Source organism: Chlamydotis macqueenii, chromosome 9 (genome assembly GCF_036417535.1).
Source record: "Chlamydotis macqueenii isolate bChlMac1 chromosome 9, bChlMac1.mat, whole genome shotgun sequence".
Taxonomy (NCBI): domain Eukaryota; kingdom Metazoa; phylum Chordata; class Aves; order Otidiformes; family Otididae; genus Chlamydotis; species Chlamydotis macqueenii.
Window position 1 is genome coordinate 22,636,719 of NC_141564.1, and position 26,335 is coordinate 22,663,053.

Here is a 26,335-nt window from a genome sequence, read left to right on the forward strand (position 1 = left end):
ACCTGTGCAAACACTTTTGTGTTTCTTTTTGGCGGAAGAAAAGGAGGCTCTCAAGAACACATATCTGCTTCAAACTAGGAACATAAAGTTTACAGACGTGAGAAGGAAGCTTCAGAATTAAATCTGACTCACGCAATTTTTTATTGGTGATCACAACTTAGCTGACAATGGCAACAGCACGTAACTGATCCTCTCCAACACTTCTCTCAGACTCACAATTTCACTTTAAAATCTAAAAGGGGATAACAGAAGTCTTAATCCACAAAGTGTTTTCAGGGGTAACTAGGTACCTAAAACCAACAAGCTACAAATATTCTTTCAACAAGATCAGACTAGTAAGAATTTTGCAGCCATCTAAAGGAATGTGAGCAAGTGACAGGAAAATGTTTACTTTTCATTTATACAGCTACAAACAACAGACTTAACACAAACACAAGGCTAGTTTCATCCTATAGTACATTTCACAAGACAGAGGTAAGAAACTGACTGCATACAGATAAAAATAGAAATTTGTCTAAAATCAAATCAAGTTAATTCTATTTTCCCGTTGAATCCAACCATTTTTTAAGTGATTCCATTCAACTAAATTAGGTCTGCCTTTGTATGCCATTACTTCTATGAAATAGAAGCAGTTATACATGATGCTCTGCATCTTGCAAAGGCTAAAAAGACAAATGACAAATAAAAGTCTCAGTGACTAGGTAAATCCAGTTTAGTCACACATCTGATCAAGCAGTTCAGTCAGGAAGTAGTGAAGAGATGGCCTCGACACCATATCTTGTCTTATACTACAAGAAGCATGGGCAGTAGTGTAACAAGTACCAGGCCACAGTACACACATTTCCTCATGCTGCTATTAAAGAGTGAATTTCAGTTTTAGTGAAGAGGATGCGATACAGGAATTTTCCAAGAAAGCAAATTATGAGTTTCTAGAAAGAATACCAACTGAAAACACTAAAGAATGCTGGAGAGAGAGGAAGAGAGGAAGCAGGGCTCTTGGCAAGAAGCCACACATTGTAGATGCAAGAATTACTCATAATAAAGACAGTGGGATTTTTTTTAAACACACTCCTCATTGCCAGATTAACTTTTTCTCCACTGACATTAAACTGGAAGTCAATGACTAAAGCAAACACGGATTGCTTGTGAAAACTGAATCCTATGTGAATACATGAAAACAATGTAGTCAAATTGCAGCTTTCCTTTTTTAAAACCTATCTCTAATTAAAGAGCAGAAATTGAGACAGAAAATTATCAAAACGGCACAAAATTTTCTACAGATGTTTTATTAAAAAACGTATGTACTTCTTACTATGACTGACACTCCAGACTCTTCAGTGAGAAGTCTGTTATCCTCCTCAAGATGAGAAAAAACAGTCAGCTTACCATGAAAGAAACGTTCAACTCAAATAGCAGTGCTGCACAGTTCAGTCATAAACATTGATCATTTTACTTTAATGCATCTGACTGGTATAACTAACTTCGGAATGATGAGTGGAATACAAGAAAAAGAAAGAAAACCTGCTCAGATTTCCAAGACCACATAATCTTCAATATACTTGCCCATACAGCACTTCCAAAAATAGCTTTGGACCATCTTTAGCTTTAAGCTCTGAATAAACTGGCAGTTGCCCAGTTTTGAATGGGAAAGCTGTGAGAAGGGGAGGAAACGGTTCCATAAGCACCATTTATGCTGATCACTGCATACAAATACTAACCACTGCCGACAAATCACTGCACATTATGGCCTTTTATGTATTGCATCAAGCACTTAGCATGCTAAAATAACTCAACAGCTATTTCATAATTCAGACATCTCTTTGGTGTAGCTTAAAACCTATGTGTACAAAAGAAATTCCACAAAGAAAACAGGAACTACAAATAACCTTTTCAAAAAATTACTAGTGTATACATCCAGCTCAGAACTGGGCCACATCTGTGAAGAAGAAAGGAGAACAGACTCTGAACTTCTTTCAGCCGAGGTAAACTTTAACATGGATAACGTAAGCGCTAGAGATGGCAAGAGTTCTCAGCCAAGGTTGTTATTGGACTTTGATGAAAAGTTATTATACATCATTCAGACAAGTAATTTATCTTCTAATATTTAGAAAAATTTTATTAGTACCTATGTGTTAATACACTTTAGATTGCTAAAGTAATAGCTGATACAAACATTCACAGAACAATGTATTTTGTTACACATACAACTCAACTATACATTACACTGTATCCACATTTTAGATAAATACTGTAATTTGTATAATTTAAGGTTAGTTTAACTCTTTTTCAAAGATTTTAGACTTAAGGGGAACCATGGTGGTCTTCAGCTGTATAAGGGAATACTTTCTATTCCTTTTGTAAGAAATCCTACCATTGAACTTACATTTTGATAGTCACTGAGGTTTTATTTATTTGGGGTTTTTAAAAAAAAAAAAAAAAAAGCGCTACACACTAAGCAGTTTGAAACAACAAGCTTTTCGTTAAGATATCCTTACAAAGGCATTGGATAACCATTATTTTTGGAGTTAGGTTTACTATTTCTAAAAATACACTTATGAAATATGTTTTATAAGCTTATCTTATGAAGGCAGAGGGAAAGGAAAAGATGAAAGGGAGAGGAAAACCAGAAAGCTGAGCAACATATTGATCAAGTATTTGTTAAAAGGCCAAGCACGAAGCATTGATTTACCTTCTTCATCAATCCATTTCATGGTGAAAAGCTGTTCGTTGTCAAAGGAGCACATGTCTCGAACTTCATTGCACAGTCCCTCAAATGAGATGGAAGGTTCAAAATATGTTATCATGATGTCCCTGAGCAAGAGAAAAATACATTTGAGAAACTATATTGTAACATGTAGCATTTGATCACCACCTCTAACACCTTCCATGTACCACTAGCATAAAACCAATCCCTGCTGCAGCCCCCTAAAAAAAAATATTGAAGTAAAATAAAGCACACAGGTTCCTTCCTATAGCAAAGCCAGGCTCCAAGTGATTTTTATTACCAGCAACTTGACATTTAATCCTCCAGGTATCTGCCTAAGAAAAATTAAGATTTAAATGCCCAAATAACTGAGTTGCAGAGCACAGACTAAACACATACAGAAATTAGATATATTATACCAGTGGAAAGCAAAGCATGAAATGCTGCAAAAATTTTGAGGATTAAAAACATATTGCTGATTTTGTTTACTTTTAGCAGTTATTTTGTTATTAGATATCAAAGTGTTGTAAGAATGTATACCTTTTTTCCAGCTAAACTTTGGTTGTGTAGATGTTATGAAACATTAATGAAAAATATAACACAGGTTTCCTAGCAGATTAGAGGGGATGTTACAGATGTTGCAAGTGCCTTTAGAGACCTGTGACGCTTCACCACAATGACAGGGAAGTGGACTGAGACCCATATACTTAGAATCAAAATTTACTACTTTACTGTTATGCAGAATGAGTATTTCTGTTTTAATTAAGAGTCAGTTAACCTGGTGTTTTAAATATGTTAACATAAAATGCTGACCCATTGTCTTGGTATTTGCTGGGCCTTAAGAGGGAACAGGTGACTCAGGATTGCAGTCCTTTAAACAAAGGATTTCAGAGATACAGTTCAGAGGAAGGTGGAGGAAAACAAAAAAACCCAACCAAACAAGAACAAAAAAAAAAAAAAGAGGGCTGTTTACAATACTACTCTTCAAACATCTTATATAAGCCCAATGTTTGAGTTGCAAGACTCATCTTCCCAGAAAAATCTCAGCCCGTTGGGATTTGTTTCAGTTGGTCCCAGCCACCAGCACTATTTGGTGGGGGGAAAAATAATGGAAGCAACTGACAATTTATATCTGGACAAAATTCACATCAACATAATACCAGACTGAAGTGTACGTACGCAGCACATTAAACGTCTTTAAATCATCTTGTGCAGTGCACGGGCAGAGTGGTATCAAGTAGGTGACTTGACTTAACCTACTGTGGTCACTGAACCTGAGCCACTTTCAGGAGTGGCAGAGAACACGTGATAAACATGCTTGCCTGAGGCTCCTTCAAATTCAGCAGCACAAATAAAATAAACTAGCCATTTCTAAGCACTGTAGAAGAACACCTAGCCTACTTCTGGATTATGAGCGTGATCAGAGTTAGTTTAGTTAGGGGAAAGACTCCAGTAAACGGCTAGAACAGTGAAATGACATCTCTTCAATAATCAGAATAAAGTAGTCAAAAAGCTGCTACATTATTTGGTTGAGGAACTGCTCCTCTTCTTTCCATAGGAGACAAAATACAAGACAAAACAATATTTGGACCCCATTATTTAGACAAAGTTCAATACTATGGGGCAAATAGGGCTTTGTCTGAAACACCTGAAGGCAAAATGTGTTCTCTCCAACACAAAGGAGAGGAACACATCCTCTCGAAATGCACAAGCTGCAAACCCAATGCCAGTGTTTGCCCCTACAAACCGAGGCAGGTTTAACAGTTCATCACTGTTACAGACACACAGGCATCAACCAAAGAGAAACACATAAAGCTATATTAGGAGGTAAAGTCTTAACCTGTATTTCCTGTTTTTCAGGGAAGGAAATACGGCATTGCTTACTTAGCAACTTCACTGATTTTGTGCTAAAGTTTACCATCCCTTCATTTATTCGCATTTTAGTGTGGATATATTAACTTTGGAATATCTTCTTAAACAAAAAGTTACATTCTGAAAGGCAGTGAGAAGTCAGAGCGAAGTATTTCAATTACTGGAGTTTATTTGGTGATTGAACTAGTCAGTAATAGGAGAGGGCATGTTAAAAGCAGCAGTGACTACATGACTACTACGGTCAGACAAGAAAGAAGAGTTTGGTGACAGACCACAACCCCAAGAGACAGTAATCACTGATGCTCTAGCAAAAACCTGAAGATTAAAAAGAAAAAATAGAAGAAGTTGTTCAGCAGTTTTTCAAATTTGATAATTCAAGTCCACTTAAAAGAGATTTATCTGTGCTACAGTGAACAGAAAAAGTAGCAATGTTAAGACATACTGAACAGCCCAGGAATCCCTCCCTATCTATAAAGTAAAAGCTCAAACCAGTTGAAAAAAACCTCTTCCTTCTTGTTGCTACCTTCAAGTAGCAAAATAGTTGCCCTTCAAATAAACAGAAAATGTCATTATTTTAGAATTTAAATGAGTTCTCTAAATTACAACTCTAATTCCTTCAACAGGACATGTATCTGATAGTTATTAAATACATTTGGAAGATCTTACCATCTCTGTTGTAACAAACACCGATCAGTCTTTCAGAGAACTCTAGCTAATAGCAACATAATAGACCTCATATGTAAAGTCAGTAACAACAGAAGGCCCGGCACCTGGGTCAAGGCAATCCCCAATATCACTACAGGCTGGGGGATGAAGGGATTGAGGGGAGCCCTGCAGAGAAGGACTCGGGGGCACTGGTGGATGAGAAGCTCAACACGAGCCCACAATGCGCGCTTGCAGCCCAGAAGGCCAGTCATATTCTAGGCTGGATCAAAAGAAGTGTGGCCAGCAGATTGAGAGAGGTGATTCTCCCTCTCTTCTCCACTCTTATGAGACTCCACCTGCAGTACTGCATCCAGCTCTGGAGCCCCCAACATCAGGAGGACGTGGACCTGTTGGAGCGAGTCCAGAGGAGTCCACGAAGATGATCAGAGGGCTGGAGCACCTCTCCTATGAGGACAGGCTGAGAGAGTTGGGGCTGTTCAGCCTGGAGAAGAGAAGGTTCCAGGGAGATGTTATTGCGGCCTCCCTACCTAAAAGGGGCTTACAAGAAAGATGGGAAGAATCTTTTTAGCAGGGCCCATTGTGATAAGACAAGGGGTAAAAGAGGGTAGATTCAGACTTGATATAACAAAGAGATTTTTTACAATGAAGGTGGTAGAACACTGGAACAGGTTGCCCAGAGAGGCGGTGGATGCCTCATCCCTGGAAACATTCAAGGCCAGGTTGGACTGGCCCTGAGCAACTTGATCTGGTCAGGGATGTCCCTGCTCCTCGCAGGGGGGTTGGACTGGATGGCCTGGAAAGGTCCCTTCCAGGCCGAACTATTCTATGATCCTATTAAAAAAAAAAAAAAAAAAAGTGTACTTAAGTATGAATAAGGTTCTACAAGCAACATTTAGCACACTTTTCCTAGAGATGCAAAACCAGCTTTCCCTAACACAGAAACTGAAAGATTACAGGTCTTCCTACAAGCTTTATTTTGCCATTTTAACTATAGTGATGACACTGACATTTCTACTGAGACAGGCCTCGCTTCCAGAGCAGTTCTGTTATCACACCTTTGCATTATATCATGTTCTCCACACTTCTTGCACCTAACATTGCACTGATGATGTCTTAATTAGGAAAAAACTGTATTCACTCAAGATAAGACAAAGTTAAACTCTACTGAGAAGGAATTTGGCATTTTAAACAAAAATCAGAAGGCTAAGTTAAAGAACAAAGGAGAATTAATACAGACCATTGCCTGCTGCCTTGTATGAAAAAATACAAAATGCTTTCTTTCACTAAGACGTGGGAAAAAAATTTCTGGACAATAGCCCTTTCCTTCTGATGAAGATAAGCTTATGCAGTGCTTTTAATAAGCACATTTGTTATAAAGCTATTCCAAGGCATAATATTCTTATTTGTCTCCTCATGACACACACAGGGAATTAGAAGAAAATCTCATTCAAGCACACCCTTTGCACCACCACATTTGGATGTGTCAATTAACTCTTACTACAGAAGCTCCAGGTATTTTAGAAATTTTTTTTAGTACTATTACAATAGGTCTTAATCAGGGACCTGTAGGAAATCAATACACTGCAAGAGCAAAAATCAGTGAAAGAAAAACCATAGGAAGATAGAAAATGCAAACAGTAAATCTAAACACGAACACTAGAGAACAGATTTCCAATATCTCTAGAAGACCATGAACCTCATGACTATCTTCCCCACCTTTCCTCTGAGACCAAATAGCTTTTCTCATGCCTTTTCTCTTACAGATCATCCAACAATCATAATATCCTTTAACAAAAACCACCCACAACCAACAAAAAACCGCAATGCCAACAGTAAAATACAATTTAATATCCGTATCTCATTCTTTACTTCTGAACTTAAACTTCTGTGAGAGAGCACTCCACTGTAAGAACAGAGACTACACTGCTTTAAACATAGCTATCACATATTATGTATGTAGAAATATATAGATATATAATCACGTATTATCTACATATTCGCATATTTATAACACACCTGGGACAGTCATCAAAGCTTTTGATAATGTCTAATTATAGCTCACTGAAGTTAACCCATACAAGACTCCTGGAGAATTCTGCTCTTTCAGTATCATTTCAGTATCGTAAGGTGCAGAAACTGTCGTTCAGAACAATTCAAAGTGCCTCTTTCCCCAGTGGGAGTCTGAGGTCTCAAACTGCCTGCTCCTGCAGTCTGTTTTTCTGGAAAAAAAAATGTATTACCAGAAAATGAACCAACGTTGAAGCTGCAAGAAGGTGCGAAAATGTGTTCATAGGCTTAAACTAAAGCTTTCTTAAGCTGAACGCTCCTGTGTGGAACTTGATACTCAACAAAATACAAGAGACACTGAGCCGAAGAACTGACCAGACAATGCTCAAGACAAAAAGCAATATAAAGAAAGGATGTGAGAAGTCAAAAATTCTTAAGAAATTAATTTCCTGGAAATATTTGTGGAGGTACATTTTGATTTCACTTTTGCCACTTACATAAATGTATTAAAAATTAAGAAAAGAAACAGGCTTAACACATATCACGAGAGGACTGTCAGGAGTATTCATTTGAACCAAATCAAACAAAGTGGGCAAAGCATTGCTAACCTGTGCCTTTAACTATATTAAAAGTCTAACCTACATTACAGCCTACACAGTTAAAACAGTGCAAAATCTATGTCAGCCACTGAAAGAAAGCAAGCTATCAGCCCTAATGATGACAGAAAAACGGTTCTTCAAGTTTGTTGTTTGTTTGTTTTTTAAAGTCAATATTAATTCTACAGGATTCATAGTGCACAAGCAGTGAATTATTCCTACCTGCTCTCTACTGCTACAATGCAATCCTCCCCATATGTATTAATGATATTATAGCTTCTTGTACCTCACTGACAAAAAGCATCTCCAACAAATGAGGTAAGACAAAAGGTAAACTTTGAATAATACTAGAAAGCTGAGATGGTTGTAATTACAGATGCTATTTAGTACCATGCATTTGAAGCTGCTACATTTTTTTACTGTATCAACAAAAAAGTATGTAAACATTTGGTGTAAGAGAGTAAATTCCTAAGGACTCACTAAGGAACCCTCTGTTACATACACTGCACAGATTATGGTAACTCTTTAAAACAGATAAGACTATTTTCAGCGTTTTAAACAACCAGCCCTATGAGAAAGATAAGCGTGGCTTACCTGAGTCAAGGAAATACCTGGATAAACTCAACCTAATGCCCTAATTCTAAAGTCCCCGGGAAATTCCCATCCTCTTATTCTCATGATCTCTGTTCACTTTAGGAACATTTTCCTTCCTGGTTTTACATATTTTATGAATTTAAGATAAAGTATTACAACTGTATAGTTGAATGAAACAAAGACCCTTCAACGAATTCTTCATTGAAGTCTTTGTCTGGGCTGAAAAAAGCAATTAGGCTCTTGGCCAGACTAAGCAATGCTTTGGGGATTCAGGTTTGGCTCTTTGATCCGAGTCAGTAAGCACAGCACCTCGAGCCCCAGGCAAGTATCCTAACTATTGGATTCCCAACTGTTACAAGAACAAATCTGTGCTTCTGAGTTGCTGGGTTTTTTATTTAATTAGAAACTCCTTCTAGAAGTTGGAAAAGACATTTGTAGCAAGACTTTCACAGTAACTTCTACAACCCACTTAAATGCTTCTATTAAAATGAAATTTAAAGAGATTAACATTTCCTGATTAACACTATTTCCCATTAAATCCTCTATCCAGCTCTAATCTTGAGACAGTTTATGGGACAAAAGGGGAAAACGCTGCCCTTGATATCAGCATTGACATCCTCAATCTCCAATTTGTTCCAGTGTAAATGCAGGTAAAGTGTTTTGACTCCCGCTCCTCAGACTAGCACTATCAAGAAGTGGGTATGAGACCTCCTGTTGTAGGAAAGCAGAGAGAATAATTTGTTTAGATCTCAAAAGAAATCATGACTAAGGAATTCAGCTTGTTAGTTTGTTGGTATTCACAATGGTTAACCAACACCCTATATGACTCAGTGTCTATTAAAAGCAAACTGATAATTGCATTAACAGATAAAAAGTCAGTAGATGAGACTCAAAAGACACATTCCAGCGTCTGTTAAGTTATTACCTAACATCTAAAGTATCATGAGCCAGCATTCCTGTGCAATGTAGCAGTTTTCCTCCTCACTCCCACAACCCTGAGCTGCTTTCTTTCTGTTCTTGCACCATAGCCTCCCTGTGCTAAAGCAAGAATTCATGTGATTGCATGTGGAAATGATGAAGATTAAAACTGACCCAGCAGAAGAAAAAGAAATGGTTTTCACCCAGAACAGCTCCCACTTTAGTTCACTGCCTGAACAAAGGAACACCTCTCTCAGCTGACAGCCAGGGGCATCTCCAGGTCCTTAAGAAATGGTAGATGAAAGGGACTGTAAAACAGAGCTTAAAATTTCACATACTATTACTTTGACAGTGTTTCACACACCCTTTCAAGACACAGATTGTGACAGTCTCTACAATACCTGTACAGATTTTTTTCAAGAAAAGCCCCAAAGCAGAGACAAGCCAGAAATCAAACATGATAGCAAATATCAAATGGCTCAGCATGGTTTCGATATCTCTGCTTAAAATTATAAACCTAGAGATACCAGACAGTAAACACAATAAATCTTTTATTGTACTTAATACAGACAACCGGGAGGAAGCTGTCGAGAGTATCATATGTTCAATCTTAATCCAAAAACATAACCTACATTTTTTTCTGCTTAGATCACCTCCTCTCAAACCTAATGGCCCAATGAACCACTGTCAACCCTTGCACTCAAACTTGTGAAGTCAGGTCCTGTAACTGTTACTATTTAATAGGGATTTGTGAACCCAAAGCCGAACCCTTCTACCTTATATGTTTACTGCTGGAGAGCCACTGAGTTAGACTAGCAACATGCAGATTTTCATTGTGCAGACTTCTAGCACATTTTTACAGCAGAAGTGTAATTGACAGTAGATGTGTCTTGGTTACCATTCACATACTCAGTCATAAATCACTCAGTCCCTGGGAAATAGCCTAAAAACTGATTAAACAGGGTTCAATCCAAACACCCTCTTCCTTTAGGCCTGAATATAACTTCGCATGCAGAGACCAGGACGAAAGCTGAACCCTGAACATAAATATATTTAAGTATGATTTTGGCATGTGTCCCCCAGTAAAGTGTTACGAAGGAATGTGCACTGACAGCAGGTAAACAACCAGGGCCTCAGGGTGCTGGGCAGCTGGGTGAGCAGGGCAGAGGAGGCCTCGGGTACATCCGTGTTTACCGGTGACGACGGAAATCCAGCGGCGTCAGCTCAGCCCCATCTCCCTGCCCCAGCCCACCGGCCCCGCTAAACCCAACACCCGCAGAGAGGCTCCTCTCAACGCTTCATCCCGGCTCAGAGCAGCACCTGAAAGCCATTTTAACGCGGTGTTTAGTTGTGGGGGGGTTTTCCTCCTCTCTTTTTCTTTTCCCCTACAAGTGGGTGGATATGCAGTATTTGGGAAGCTAACATTACAGTAAAAGCACTGAACCCCTGGTACTTAAGGTACGGCATTACGAGAACCACCACTGACAGGGCCGGGCCGGACAGCGCGGCGCCGGCCCCACCACCCCGCGCCGCGCCCGGCCGCTCCGCGCTGCCGAAAGCCTCTCCTCACGCCGACCCGGGCCGCACCTCCCGTCCCCGGGGCTCCACGGCCTCGCTCACTCACTCACCCCTTGTAGTAGGCTTTCACCCGGACCTGGTGGGCGCCGTCCCCGCCGAGACCGCCCCCTCCGAGGCCGCCCGGAGCCGACATGGTGCTGTTGCCGCTGCTGTCCCGCTGCGTCGGCATCCCCCCCGCTACGGCGGGCAGCGCCGCCCGGGGCGGCGGGCGGGCGACGGGAGGCGGCGGCTGCACGACCCGCGCCGCCTCAAGCGCGCGGCGCCGCCGTCCCGCCCCCTCCTCCTCCTCACGGCGCCAGCCCGGGGCGGGCGGGACCACGGGGTGGGTAGGGGGAGCAGCGGAGAAGGGGCACGGGGAGAGCGCGGAGCCGTGCGGGACGGCGCAGGACGGGAGCACGGACCCTCCCACAGAGTGAAGGAGGAGCCGCTCCGGCAGCCGCCGGTCAGCAGCTCTGCCGCCTGGGAAAGGCGAGCACCACGCCTCGCGTGTGTGTGTCCCCTGCGCTACATGGGCTCTTCCCCGCAGGACTCCGGCGCACACCTGAAGAGCGGAACGCTCCACGTCGGAACCGAGAGGGGAGAAGCGGAGGCGCAGAGACCTCCAGAATCCCCGCAGCGAAGCCGCCGGAGCACGGCAGCTCCCGGCCAGGGGACCAGAAGCCACCCCGATGGCCCCTCTTCCCCCCTCCCCGCGCCTGGAGCCGAGGGCGAGCACCGCGCGCTTCCCGCCACTTAGTACGGCCCGCCGCGAAGCATGCTGGGACGGCGAGGCAGGCGCGGCCGATCCCGCGGCGGGAGTCACCGGCGGCGCCGGGCGCACCGAGCAGCTGCGGTGACGGGGCTCGGCCCGCCGAAACGCCGCTTTTCCGTTATAGGTGCCCGGCCTCTTGGCAGCGGCGCGTTCCGCAGGGCCGCGCCGGCGGACGGGGACGAGGAAAGCTCGTCATTTTCCTCTGGTACAACCGGGATCGCTCTCTTCTGAGGGATTAAAGAGCCAGAAACGCCGGCAGCGGCGCTGGCGGAGAGGGGCCGCTCTGTCTGCAGCAGCGGAACCGCAGCCCGAGGAGCAGGGCTCTCTCTAACCGGGCTGTTAACGTACAACCAAACCCATCGCTACCGTCTGAACATCAGGAAAAACAGTTTTGGACACGTCTAACCATGCTCCTTCGCAGTCAGTTTCATACCACGACTCCCACTAACTTTGTCACCACCACCCTGATTTCAGAGGAGCCACAGAAAATTCAGGATTCCAACACAAAAGTAGCGTGCCGCCCTTCAGCAGCCAGTACCGAGCTGACGTGGAACTGGAGATGTTCAGAAGCAATGGCAACTCTTACAACTACTGTTGACTAAAATATTTTCTGTAACAATTCTAAAGAATGCACGCAATGTGCACTGCCCACAGACAAGTGCAGTCAGTTCGGGTGAAGCTTTAATTACCATCTATGAAATGGCTAACATGTTTTTAAGGAAAGAAATCAGGAAGGATGCTTTTTAACTAAGAAAGGGGAGGGTTAACAAAAGGTATTTTATTAAAACTGTTAATCATAAGCCACTTTATCACGGCAAGTACTATTTCCTTCTAGCTTTGCCTATTAACAATATATCAATAGCGTCTTAACGTATTTATATTGTCCAGCGCTTCCTGATCAGATGGATGTTTCTGGCAGTCCTAAGAAGTAAGCAACCTTTGTTTTGTTATAGTAAAAACAATTCCTTTTTTTCCAGTGCACCCCTCTACGCTTCAATCAGCGCCACATCTGGATGTTTTTATTAGAGCAGCACTGGTGCTCAGTTACAGGCTCCACATGAGATCAGCGCTTTCCAGTCCGCACACTTTGCTCTTTCTCACGTTGATTATAAAATAACTTAACTCTATTTGCTGTTTACCTTAGGCGTGGTTATAAAGTACAGAACTTTTTTCATGCTACCTGACCTTCCTGCAGCATTGTTGGTTGGGTTTTTTTTTCCTGAAATTTGCTCGATCCAGCTTCCACAGTCTCACATCCTTTTCATACCTTGCTGTATTTGAACTCACCTGTATCTTGCACCAGTACTTCCAACATCTTTTTTTTTTTTTTATTTTCTACTGGATTTCCATGAGTATTCCAGCATAAGTCTTCATTTCCCTACACCTCCTTCTTTTCTAACCTATGAAAATTCCTATTTTCTCCTACCAAATCATCAGATGGTCTTTTATAGAAACGAGGCATCCTCGTTAGACCCGATAAATTGTCACTACTGTCAGGCAGTCCACCTGTGGTCAGTGTGACTGCTTCACCCTGTTGAAACAGGTTAAGCTCATCTACAATGCTTTGGAATGTATTTGCACTTTTTAAGATGCTAAGATTCTCTTCTTTGCAAAGTACTTATCTATCCCAACTAGCTGCTAGACATATGGTTGTGTTTTTTTTTTTCCTCCATGTCAAATTATCAGTTGGTCAAACTGTCTTATGTAAGGAAACAGCAGCCTAATTGCAGAAAGAAGTACTGGTGAGCTACATTTTACTGTTTGTTCCTACTGCTCTTTTATCAAGTTTTTAACCAGTTTCATTTTCATTCACACAACTGGTTCTCTCAAATATTTAAAATGTCATGAACCGGCACTCCTGTCTAACGTCTTCCTAACTCACTGCGCTAAGCTGCTTTCTTTCTGTATCATTGGGAATACAAGCAACTTTGAAAACACTAGTATACCTTAAGGCTATGTAGTAATGTGATGTAACAGGAAGACACTTAATGAAGAAGAAAGGGCAAGGTGCTGAGTTTGTCAAGATGTCCCACATAAGATCTGAATTAGGCCCATGTGGATTGGTGGCTATCTGTCATTATGGAGCTTGGGCTATGCCCATCTATGCCAGGTAATATGCAGCAGCTTCTAATTAATAATGATTCAACTCTGATCGATTAGGTCTATTTAGAGGAAAGGTACTTTCTATAGCAAGGAAAGGCTCTGCACACCAACATTTAATAGGAAGGAACTGAAAGCTTGGCTAAGGAAGATAAAATAATCTTCTGCTTCATATTACTCAGAGAAGTTAAAAGTTCACCACCAACATTCTGGTTGGAGCTGCTGAGGTCCTTCAGCAGCTAACATCAAAAAGCACTACAGGCAGGCATTTCCCTGATCTTAACCTCCCAACAGCACTCTAAAAACCAGCACATGCCATCTCCTTCGTTTTTCTACTGTAGCTAAACCACAAAATAAGTAAAGCCTATTTGCCACAGGCTGACAACATATAGCTCAACTCTACCACTCCTACAGGAAAATTAAAATAACTGTCCGTGCTACCATGCTCACCTAAACACGCAGCACCACACATCACTATGGGCCCTGAGGGAGATGGGGCCCCTCATCCCAGCTGGGCCACTATTCTGGGCCACAGCCTTCCTATGTTAACGTGAAACCCGTCGCTACTTCACCACAATCTGAGGGCCGCCCGGGAAGCTGCCAAGACCGGCTCCTGACAGCTCGAACCCCGCCACCACCTCTCACGAACGACGCCAGGCTCCAACGACAAAATGGCGGCGGGAGCCGTCACGTGCCCGGCGCTGGCGGCACCCACCGCGCCTGCGCGGCACCTCCCCCGGAGGGAGGCGAGAAGATGGCGGAAGCGGAGTGAGCGGCTTGTCCGAGGCGAGTCTCCCGGCGGGACGCGCGGAGGAGGGGGAGCGGCAGCGGCAGGCCCCGGCCAGGCCGCGGCGGGGCGGGGCGCGTAGGCGGGGACCCGCGCCCTGACAGCGCCCCGGCGGCGGCTCAGCCCCGGCCCCGGCCCATCCCCGTGCGGGGAGCGGGTGCCTCCCCTCCCGCCCACCTTTCCTCCCTCCCCGGCGGCGGCTGGCACCTGCGGGGCCGCCGGGGGTGGGAGGAGGCGGTGGCGGCGGCGCTGGGCTGGAGCGCGGTCGGCGGTTGTGGCGACGGCGGGGCTGGGCTGGGTGAGGCCGCGGCCTGGTGCGAGGGGCTGAGGGGGCGGGTCAGCCCGCCGGGCCCGGCCTGCGACGAGGAAGCGGCGGCCCCGGCCGCCCAGGGGCCCTGCCGGTGCCTGCGGAGCTGCCCGGGTGCCCTCAGAGCGGCGGCGGCCCCGGCTGCCCGACCCGGGCAGCCCCCGGGCTGGGCCGCTCCGTGCCGGCTCGCGGGCGAGTTTTCCCGCGTGGCGTGGGTTGTGTTTCCACAGGGCATGGTTTCAGCTCTGCTTTTTAATGTTTATTTATTTGGGTTTTTTTTTTTTTAGCGAAAACACAAAACCTCAAGGTGTAGGCAAGATCGGCCTATACTGTAGTTAGAGTGAAGGGAAGGAGGGAGAACTTGTTTCAGGGTCTTCAGTCATAAACAAAAAAATGCCTGTAGGGATTAGACTTGGAGGAAACTTTAATTTATTTTCTGTGGTTTGTACCCTTGGAGTTGTGAGGAGAGGTCATAAGTAGAAAGAATAAGAATGAACCGTGTATGTTTTAAAAAAAAAATAAATAAAAAAAACCCAAACCTATTTTCAAATACCCAGTTATGGTTCCAGATTGTCAGCAGTGTTCATTATTACCATAACATTTACTGAAAATCAAACTTTGTAAAACACAAGTAGTGACACACATATCCACTGTGAAGGTAGTTTAGTGTTTCTGATACAGAATAGCAGGGGTTTTTTTTTTTTTTACTTCAGATATTTTCTTTGATGAAAAAATGTGAAGAGAACAAAACTTATGAATATTTACATTATGCACAGTGTAGTTTGAAGTTATGTGGTGTCTCATGCTGTTACTACTTGAATAAATATTTATTTTCAATATAGTTTCCAGATGTGCTTTGTGTTTTGAGGTTGCTTAAATGCATAGAGGTTTTTAAAGTCAGAGTTCAGTGCATTTTCTAAAACTTACTTTGCATTACGGAGGTTCTTGTGAGGTTAAGTTTCTCACAGGCAACATCATTGTATGATCCTAGCCGTACATTTAACAACATCTATTTTACTACAAGTTAGGAGTTTTGACTTTTTGATTTTGTTGAGTACTTGATGAACAATTTTAAAAGATTGTGTTCAGTTGTATCTGAGGGTTGTTTGGTTTTTTTTTTTTTGTAACTAGAAGTGGTCTTTGCTTATACGGCATTGTAAAATAATGAAAGTGACTGTAAAGGAGGTCTGATTTTAAGCCTGTGATGGTTTTTATGCTTTCTGTCATAAAATATCCATCTGCTAAGTTGTCATGGATTCTTTATTTCTTTGCTAAAAACAACCACTTTTTATGTATTTCCTGTTCTCTGTTAAACATTCCACTTCTCACTTAGAGAAGAGGTTTCTAACAAGTCATGTGTTGGAACACTTCACTGTTCCTCAGCCGAGAGAGGGCACGCTGTTTCTGCGTGTTAGTGCTGCGCTGCGTGGTGTTTGTGTCGCGGGAGGACCGAGGGTGGCAAGTAAGCGAGGTTAGAGGAGGACTGGAGGTGCACCTCAGTGCCAGGCCACACTGAATGATGGTTCTTCCTTGTTTTTTGTTGTACATCTCTTGTGGGAACAACTTGGGAATGACAAAATTGTTTTGGAAAATGAGACATTTTCAGCTAAAGGATTAACAGCTCTCATGGGGTGAACTTCTGATGGAATAGCTAGTAGAGCAGGATACGTTGCTTATCTCACTAATAATACATCTAAAACATGGCTGAGAATGAAGGAAATTTAAACATCCAATGTTGTTTTCTTAGGCTAATAACTTAGGTTGCATAACTCGGCTAAAACTAGCTTGACAAGTTGTAGATACTTTGATGTGCTTTTAATGTCCTCTGGAGGAGACAGAACTTTTTTTTTTCCTTCAAGTTACTTTTCATTAGCATTATGTGAGATTAATGTAAAGTGGTTTTAGAACCGTCAATAATGCACAACAGATCTGAATTTTTAACAGCAAAGCCATATTTTTTCTTCAGTTCTAATAGCAGGATGCTCTGCTTTTAAAAGCATGCTTTATTGCCCTGAATTTTCTTTGGTGGTAAAAGATACGCAGCTATACAGTACAATGATAGGCATAAGGTTCTTAGCTGACCATATATCTGTTAAAGTTTAGTTATTCCAAGTGCTACGGCGGCGTGTGCAGTTCTGTGCTTGCGGAGCAGTCACGTTTTGAGAGGTGAAGGTAGCAGCCTGGCAGCGTTGCATTCTGCTTTTGACTGTGTGAGTTGAAACTCCTAAGAATGTTTGTGTTTGATGCAGCACCCAGTGGATGGTTTGTTAAGCACTTGTCAATGTACTAGAAAAAAAGTCCTCGATTATTTTTGAGTTCTTTTTTTTTTGTAGGAAGGAAACACATCTCTACTCATTTTTTTTTAACATCCTTTTAAAAGCAAATAAACAGCAACTATGCTATTTCCTGTTAATCATAATACTAATACTGAAAAACAAGCTAAAGTAAATGCCCCGCATGTATTCAGATGTGTGATTCATTTCAGTTTTAAAGATGACACTTTGGGAGAGAGATTGTACTCTGCAACAGAGGAAAGTCTCGTAAGGTTGGGGGAAGGATCATCAGAGATGCTTAAATAGGTGGTCTCTTCCTTGACTCTTGCTGTATTTTGGGAGGTATTGCTGTGCAAAGGAAAAGCATTTTTCTCTACATCCTTTCCATCTCTTTGCAAATAGAGCATGCCACCAGTGATTTTTGCCAAGAGGATGTTTTGCTGAATGTACAAAATGGTCAGCCAGCAGTTTCAGTGCTAGGCTATGGGCAAGAGGGGTGCAGCAGTACTCCTGTGTAGCTTGCTGGAAGTCTTGCGTGTATTCCTAAATTGGTCACCTATTGCTGCTCTTGATGGATCTTAGAAGATTATAACCTCTCAACAAATCATGTCAAGTAATAGCAAATATGACAAACTTATCCATTTGAAAATTGTCCATGATTCTATCTCAGCAAAGCTTATGATTTTTTTTCCTTTAAAATCAGTGTATACTGACCTTCTGTTTGTGAACCACTTTTATTTCAATTCTGCCAGGCTGGACAAACACTGCACAACTATGGAGAATGAACCAAACACAACAACGTGTTCTGCATCTACAACTACTGTCACTACCACCTCCACTTCTCGGACACAGCTGCCACAGATATCGGTCTACAGCGGCTCTGACAGGCATGCCGTCCAGGTACTGGGCTATGAGATAATCTTTCCTCTCCAGGCCTTGCACAATACTTTACACAAGATTAACTTTCTTTCTTAATTACTATAATCTTTCTCAATATCTGACTTACTGGTTTTCAGAAGATATTGCTTACCAAAGGGCATCAGACCACTTGAGAATAGTGCAGGGTACAGGCCTGCCTCCCAAATAAGGGAGGGGAAAATACTATCCTGGAAAGTTTGGGTTTTTTTGCCATTCCCTAAGGGTGTGGATTATTAACACAAGACTTTACAAAACCACACAACATAAAGCTGTTTGTTTGACCAACATTAACTACAGGGATCCAGAGGTATCTGTGTGTGTGTAACTGCTGATTTGGATCTAGCCCCCTCTTGCTGTTCTTTAAATTAGGTCTCATCGAACTCTGTATGGTCCATTCTGTTGGGTTTGATAATTGAGTCTCAAATGCTCTCCTGATCTTTCAAAAATCGGAACGTTATGTAGGACTTGTTGACGAGAGCCTAGGAGGCTTGGATGTTGTGTTCCAAGCGATTTGTGTTGTTAGCTGATTGTCAGGCTTTCCTTGAAAACATGAATATATTTATATTGACTGTGTTCCGTGACTTGGTTGAGAACAGTGATGGAGCAAGTTCAGTATTAAATAATTGATGTGAAAAGAATTTATTTGGTTTTATTTCCTTGTAAAGGTAAACTTCAGCATCATGTCAGCATGGTGTGTACTTTGTAATTGTAATTAATTACCTACTGATTCATCACAGGTTATTCAGCAGGCCTTGCATCGTCCTCCTAGCTCAGCTGCTCAGTACCTCCAGCAGATGTATGCAGCCCAACAGCAGCATCTAATGCTGCAGACTGCTGCTTTGCAGCAGCAGCACTTAAGCAGTACCCAATTTCAGAGTCTGGCAACTGTACCACAGGTGAGAGTGAAGATTGCTGAAAAAGAATGGTATACTACTTTCTAGAGTAGGACTACAATTCTAGAGCATTGTCAAACATAATAACAGCTTAAGTGCCTGAGCTTAATGCCTCACAATAATTCACTGTTATATTATAATTACTTTGTTATTTTAAATTTTACCTTCCTCTAAACTATTTGGAGGATTTTGTCCAGTGTTATAGATGCTCCAGTAGGCGACCATTCCATGCTTTATTGCATACATTATAATGCATCATGTAAATCATCAAACAGTAGTAAAATAAATATTAAAAATAGACTGCTTCAATCTTCATCCCATGATTTTCTCTAAAAGTTGATGGGGAAAGCAATGAATAGAAATATATCTTGGTGAAATCAAATATAAAGAATGAAGATCTGGTATCTTAGTGTGTTTTGCCACACATCTGGCTGCATTATAAGAAACAGCAAAATTCAATTTTAAATCTGAGTGTAGAAATATAGGAAGTAAATGACATTTCATTTCTGAAGCACAGCTTTTAACATTGGTGAACACTGGAGGAGACCCATTTTGAAAACTCAAGCAGTGAAAGATTTCTTTTGACCTTAGTTGACCTTGGATTGCCAATACTCTCTTGCAGAGATAGGTGATTGTTGATAATATTGCATGTGGAAATGCTAAAATGGAGTTAAAGACTTCAGAGATAACGCTGTTTGTTGTCAGAACTGAGATGGACTCTTCTATGCTCCTGGCTTTTTCTTCTATACTTTTCACATTAGATTGTGGTAATATATTGATTTGTCATTTTTTTGGTGATGGATTTGTGTGTAACTCATACAGTTACTGAGACAGAGCAAAGAAAATCAGATTGGGGAAGGCTAAGGAGTTTTGGTATGCAGAACTCTAAATCACTGTTGTGATTCATTATTCTGAAGGGCTGGAATAGCGTACTGTTATAAATGCTAGGTGCGTATACATAAATTATCATTCTATAATATGAGGGTGTTCTTTACTGCATTTATAAAATTTGTTTTATTTTTAGAGGATTCTAATCATATTAAAAATTACAATGTGAGTTTTAATAATGACAGTTTTTAATGATGTCTCATTTTAAATTCTGAGCACCATAGGTAGTGAGCTGATCAGTTAGCTCCGTTGTTAACAGTTTGATAGAGTTTACCTCCGATAATTTTTGTTCAAGTCTTGATCTGCAAGAATCTGAGTGCCTGAAGTTGGGTAGGAATTCAAGGCATTTAGCACTTTGCAGACAAATTCCGTAATGCAGACTGCACTTTACTGAAAACTAATTCCACTGAATGAAGCATTTTTACTGTTAACTCAGAGAAAAGGTAATGGTAGAGAGGGAAATTTCTGATGGTTTGTGCAATAATATGAACATCACTTAAACACTTTTTGATTTCAATATTTGACACGTATTCTTGCTATTTAGGCAAGCCTGTCAGGTGGGAGGCAATGTACTTCCCCCACTGGGAATGTCACTCAGCAGTCAAGCATGTCGCAGACCTCGGTACGTAACTGAACAAAGCCCTCCATCCATTCTCAACCCTTCTTGGTTATTGCTTGGAAAAACAGGAAAAAAATTAGTAAAGTTGTGTGGCTAAAATTAATATTACAGAAACAGGAAATAGAAGTATGATGACTCTGTAGTAAGTGTTGGCTGCGCTTCCAGCATCCACCAGTCATACTAATGCGTGCTGCCAGCCGCTGTCGTTGCTGGCCAGTGTTGGAGGCTTCCTCGATGTCAGCCCACTCTTGATGCTCTGAGGGGCAGCTGCTCATTCCACAAGCACTAGTGACTGTTCAGGCCGCTGCAGGAGTCACTCCCTGAGCTTTCATCTCTTAGATGATTTGTTGGTGGATTTTTCACATTGGTTTCTTTATTCAGGGCACTGTTGTAGAAAATAACAACTCTGTGTATCAGTGATTAAAGAGCATCAAATCTAAAGAATCCAAGTCAAGGCTCACATTTATATATGAAACTAATGAAATATTTATAGAAGTCATTCTTTTATTGATTGTCATCTTTTATCATGCATCTTTTATGTACTTTCAGTTACTTTTTCCATATTCTAGGCATGCACTCAGGTTTCAGTTACTAGCAGCTCCGTGTTCCGTCCATGCTGTATTTCTTTAAGTGGCATCTTCAGACATGTAATTTGCACAGTCTCTTATGCACAGGTCTACAGTTGTCTTGAGTAGGACCTTGTTAGTCCTACAGACATCCTGCTTATTAATCATGCCCTCAAGATGTTCATTACTTCAGTACATAGCTTCAGTGATTTAACTATTTTTTTTTAAGCTCTCATAGCATTGCTTTGGCTTACAGTTGTTAGAAGTAAAATCATTCACTAAATTTATGAGGGAAAGTCTTTAAAGAGGTCTGATGTTCAACTAACAATAATTGGGCTGGGATTTTTCAAGGGAATCTTTTGAGTAAGTGATGAAAAAGAGCTGGGCACTTAACTCTGTTAGATTGGTTAGGGAAAAAAAAAAAATGAAAAAAACAAACCAAAACCACAACAGCTTTTGTTTGAGAAGATGCTAAAGAGCAATTGTTGAGGAGCATTTGATACAAAACAGTAAAAAGTTTTAGTCTCCAGTCATTTTTAAATGTGCATGTGTAGAATGAGGAATCAAAGTCCATGTGTGGCAGCACAAAGAATTGTCCTGATCAGTTTGCATAACAAGCATAACAGAAGATGCCAGTCCAGTCAGATAACATAAACATCTAAAGATGCTTAAATATTAAAATTCAGATATTTGTCTTAAAATATTACAAGCTTATACTACATATTCTGTAAATTTGTATTTCTGTGAGATACATTTTTCAGACTTCGTAATATCATTGTTTAGACCTGTAACTGCTCATTATTTTTACTGCGAAACATTTGCTTGCAGTTTGAGGATGAAAATGTACAGTCTTGCCAGAATCCAATTTTGTGATGAGTGGCTCGATATGTTTTTGATATCTTTACAGTTTAGTGATTTCAGCTGTCCCCACCATTTTTGTCAAAGGCTTTCTGGCTTTAGACCCTAGGATGAATGAATTTCCATGACAGAAGCAATATTTTTGTTTCCTTAGATTAACCTCTCCACCTCTCCTACACCTGCACAGATAATAAGCCGTTCACAGACCTCCAACACCACCAGCAGCAGTATTACCCAACAGACTATGTTGCTGGGGAGCACCTCTCCAACCCTGAGTGCAAGCCAGGCTCAAATGTATCTACGAGCTCAAATGGTAAGTTTTTATTACAGTTCTTGAGCTTGGTTTTGGTCCATCTGTTGTCCTCTCTCTCCCTCCCCCCCAAAAACCCCAACAAAATCTTAAACATTTCAGTTTTTATTTTGTTTCTATAAATTATTTATAAATAGTTTTCTTGAGTTTCAGAGAACATGGAGAATTTAGTCACTCGTTTGTGAATATGTATCTTCTGAAACGCTGTAGGCATCAGAAGTAAAAGAATTGCTGTAGCAATTCCATAGAGCTTGTCATCTTTGCTATATTGCCTGTAAAGAAATTAACCATTATTAAGTATACTGGTAGTCTGAAATTAGTAATTTCAGGTTGGTTGTCCAATGCCTGTTCTTGCTATGAAACTTAATTAGCATAGTTAAAGTTCATGTAACAACTCTGCTTGTTAAATAACATTTTGACAGATTGGAAGATCTAAGTTATCTTTCTTTAGTATAGTAGATATCAGGCTACTCTCTTAACCTTTTCTGCCTTTGTTTCAATCATTTGTAACATTGAAGGGAAAATCCTCTTTAAAATACTTGTATTAAAGATGATAGGTGTATGTATATATATGAAAGATTTTTCTCAGTGTGTAGAACAAATACCTTACATTATTGTGTTTATTTTACTTTATTATCTTTTAGTTTTATTTACTTAAACTACTATGATAAATTGTTCTTTGAGTAAAAAAGTAAATCTTAGAAGCTATACATCACTACATAATGTATGTATCTCTTTAAAATACTGCATTTCTTTCACATATTTTCAAAGTATCAATCTGTTACCAGATATTTTTTCTTGCTTAACAGCTTATTTTTACTCCTGCGACCACTGTGGCTGCTGTCCAGTCTGACATTCCTGTTGTCTCATCATCTTCCTCATCTTCCTGTCAGTCTGCAGCTACTCAGGTGAGCTTGTGTACATTTGTTAAAGGCATGTCCAGTAGAGTGGGACAAAACGGAGAAGTAAGGAAACATTGTTCTTAAGTTTTTCTTGCTTATAAAGGCTACTGATGAGTAGAGCTTATATACAAATTCAGAGTCCTCTGTTTGCCATCATCACACATTTAGAGGTAATCATGCTTTGTATAAAATTTGGGTCCCGGATATTGCATTTTAGGTCTTCCTAGTTAGCTCTCGTCTTTATTACCTTGAATAACTTCATGTTATCAGCTGAACTTGTATCACCTTTTCACCACTCAACATATTTGTGTGTCAACTGGAAGAAACGTGCAGCGCAGCACAGCACAGATAGCTACAGAGCACATTAGATACAGTCTTCCACTGTGAAAAGTGAACATTTGTCTAACAAATTTATGCTCTCATGAGAGATCTATCTTAGAAGTTTCTTTAAGTCTTTGATAAATGAACCTTGTTTAGAAACCTTTGAGAAATCCAGGTAAATTATACCAGTTGAGTGTTCTCTGGCCTGATGTTTGTTGACCCATTCAAAAGATTCTAATAGATCTGAAGACCTTAAAAAGGTGTCACTGTTCTGAGGTAATGGTGAACCATTGAAGCTTGCCATCCGTTTGCTTTTCCAGTAGGTATGTGACTCTTTTTGCATTTGTGTATCTTTATCTTTTGCGTTCAAGGCAGAGATGTCAGTAAAGCATATCACTTTACAGTCTTGGTCCTTCTCTACTGCAGGGTTTTAGAGGTGCACTTCGCACAAGTCTGCCAAACTGTGCAACTTCCTGAGACGACATTGAATCTCACCCCAGATCGTAGAGAATTAGTCAGATGAGCTGCTGTGGTGACCCTGTCAAACTCAAGCCATTCCTCTCCTGTCTTAATGTTCAGTACTACCCTAGTGCCAGATGTTAACCTTGGTCATCTGGTAGTTTCTATAGCAGCAGTGACTTTGCAAAGATCCAGTTTCTTCTGTAGTCAGTGAGGCAATGGAAAAGGTTTAATGTGGGTACACTTTATTTTTCTTACCTTGTGAAAAATATGTCCTTGGGGTTTCAGTCAGCTGGGTTTAGAGAAGCGTCTTTGTTTATCATATAAGCAAACCTGAGCAAGTAGGCAATGCCAGTTAAGAAAAAAAAATGCGTTTGGTTATATACACAGATGTGTATATACACTTAACCAAGGTGTTTGTGAAGGTACAGTGGAGTGATCTCACTGTATCGTCTGCCACGTAGAGATATCAGAAGCTCAGAAGTTCCTCAGTGACTAGCAGTGTCTCAGTGGCGCACCTAACATGGCCTGTTAGGTGAACTGACACTTCTCTCCTACTTTTCTTCCCTTCTGCTTTCATACTTTTTTCTTTTCATATGTGTTCCCCCCATGTATGACGTGGACATCTCGGATTAGGTACCTTATCTGTGAAGGTGTGCTGAAGGTTGATTTGTACTCACAGACAGGATTGCAGTAAATGCCACATGCTTGCCAATAAGGAAACAAATACTGTTGTCTTCAGAACAGGATTTGAATGCATCCTGTGGCAACACCCTGGATAGTGAGAAGTGAAATATCAACTAACTATTCATTATACAAGTTCTAAATGTTGAATGAGGAAGGGATTATGTAGTCAAAGTAGTGGATGGTGATAATAATTAGTCCTCTTTTTCATCTGAAGTACGATGAAAGTTGGAGAGGGACTTTCAACAAGGGCGTGTAGTGATAGGGCAATGGATAAGGCTTTAAACTGGAAGAGGCTAGATTTAGATTGGATATAAAGAAGAAATCCTTTACTGTGAGGGTTGTGAGGTGCTGGCACAAGTTGCCCAGAGAAGCTGCGGATGCCCCATCCCTGGAAGTGTTCAAGGCCAGGTTGGACGGGGCTGTGAGCGACCTGGTCTGGTGGAAGGTGTCCCTGACCAGGGCAGGGAGGTTGGAACCAGGTGATCTTTAAGGTCCCTTCCAACCCAAACCATTCTATGATTCTATGTGAATTTGTACTACAAGGGTAGTCTTTATCCTTGAAAATCCAGCTCAGCATGTAGGATTGGAAAGCTGGGATCATTATGCAGAAAGTCTTGGTGTGGTGTAACAGACATCAGTGAAAATAACCACTGACTGATTTACATTTTGGAAAGCAAACCTTTTGTTTCATGTGACATTGGAGGTGTCATGATGAAAGGGTACATCGATACTGCTGTAGAAATAAAGGACTCAGCTTTGTTAAGACATGGATGACATACAGCAGATTCTGATCCCGTTCACTGCCCAAGGCTCTGGTTTATGTTAGTCTCTGCAAACATACTTACAGATAACTGCACTTCTGCAGCGTCTGTATGAAAATAAAATTGCATTTGCTTAAGATGCTTTGTGTTATTCACTTTGAAGGCACAGTAAAAGAGAAAAAATGCTAGTTTAAATGTAAATTAGTGTAATAAACAGTTTCTGTTTCTTTTAAAAGTTCAATAAGAAAAAGGCTTTTCTGTATTTTATCACTGAAGTAATTCAAGATCACTATTATTCTCTAAATTTTATGGCTTAAAAGATACTTTGATAGTTTGATATTTTGATCACATAGGATGAGAAGCATGACATAACGTTATTTTTTTTTGCTATTTTTGCCTGGATGTTTGTCATAGATGTTTATATGGTTTGTATTTTTCCATGTTTTGCTCTTTTCCCAGGTTCAGAACTTGACATTGCGCAGTCAGAAGTTGGGTGTATTGTCGAGTTCACAGAATGGCCCACCAAAGAGCAGCAGTCAAACTCAGTCATTGTCTCTGTGCCCTAATAAACCTGTAACCAGTTCCAAGGGCAGCCAACCAGATCCCCCAGAAAGCAATAGAAAAGGCGAGAGCCCGACTGCAGAGTGTCGGAGTACACCGGTCACACGGACATCAAGCATACATCATTTAATAACACCAGGTAGGATGAAAATGGAGCTGTAAGAAAGTTACTTTAATTAATTTGTATGTTTATGGCTCTGTCAGAGTCCAATGCTCTCTGACCTGGTTCTTTTAGATATTCCACATGAAGAGAGTTTAATGCTTAATAGTAAATTTACTTATTTGTTGTATTGGATGTTACACAGGATTTTGATTTAGCAGAGTGATGGTGTTCTTAAAGCACAATATAGCAATGGCAATACACAGCTGAATCACAGTATAAACATGATTCTTATTGCTGGTCTTTCTGTATGCTCATTGTCAGGAAATGTCATCCCCA

General features: G+C 41.1%; 2 protein-coding genes across 22 annotated transcripts in view; one reads left to right on the forward strand and one right to left on the reverse strand.

Moving 5' to 3' along the window:
* PRKCI (protein kinase C iota) overlaps positions 1-14,378 on the reverse strand; it is a 33,564-nt gene extending 19,186 nt beyond the window's left edge. The window contains exons 1-2 of one of the 3 annotated variants that reach the window (XM_086754499.1): positions 14,237-14,378; positions 2,690-2,811 (exon numbers count right to left, since the gene is read on the reverse strand). In XM_086754499.1, the coding sequence (XP_086610625.1) occupies positions 2,690-2,811; positions 14,237-14,292 (178 nt within the window). In that variant the 5' untranslated portion in view covers positions 14,293-14,378. Of the gene's footprint in view, positions 1-2,689; positions 2,812-10,985; positions 11,160-12,973; positions 13,821-14,236 lie in introns of those variants that run through there. The other 2 variants (XM_086754500.1, XM_086754498.1) reach the window with 2 other exon arrangements.
* A 3,524-nt stretch (positions 14,379-17,902) lies between these two features.
* PHC3 (polyhomeotic homolog 3) overlaps positions 17,903-26,335 on the forward strand; it is a 35,233-nt gene continuing 26,800 nt past the window's right edge. For 10 of the 19 annotated variants that reach the window (XR_015259431.1, XR_015259432.1, XR_015259433.1 and 7 more), the window contains exons 1-6: positions 17,903-18,053; positions 18,809-18,967; positions 20,397-20,474; positions 22,050-22,208; positions 23,015-23,113; positions 25,795-26,035. Coding sequence is in view for 14 of the 19 variants with exons in the window: in XM_086755152.1 (XP_086611278.1) it covers positions 17,928-18,053; positions 18,809-18,967; positions 20,397-20,474; positions 22,050-22,208; positions 23,015-23,113; positions 25,795-26,035 (862 nt within the window). In the remaining 5 variants the exon portion in view is untranslated. Of the gene's footprint in view, positions 18,054-18,808; positions 18,968-19,587; positions 19,732-19,851; positions 19,913-20,396; positions 20,475-22,049; positions 22,209-23,014; positions 23,114-25,794; positions 26,036-26,335 lie in introns of those variants that run through there. The other 9 variants (XM_086755153.1, XM_086755156.1, XM_086755157.1 and 6 more) reach the window with 9 other exon arrangements.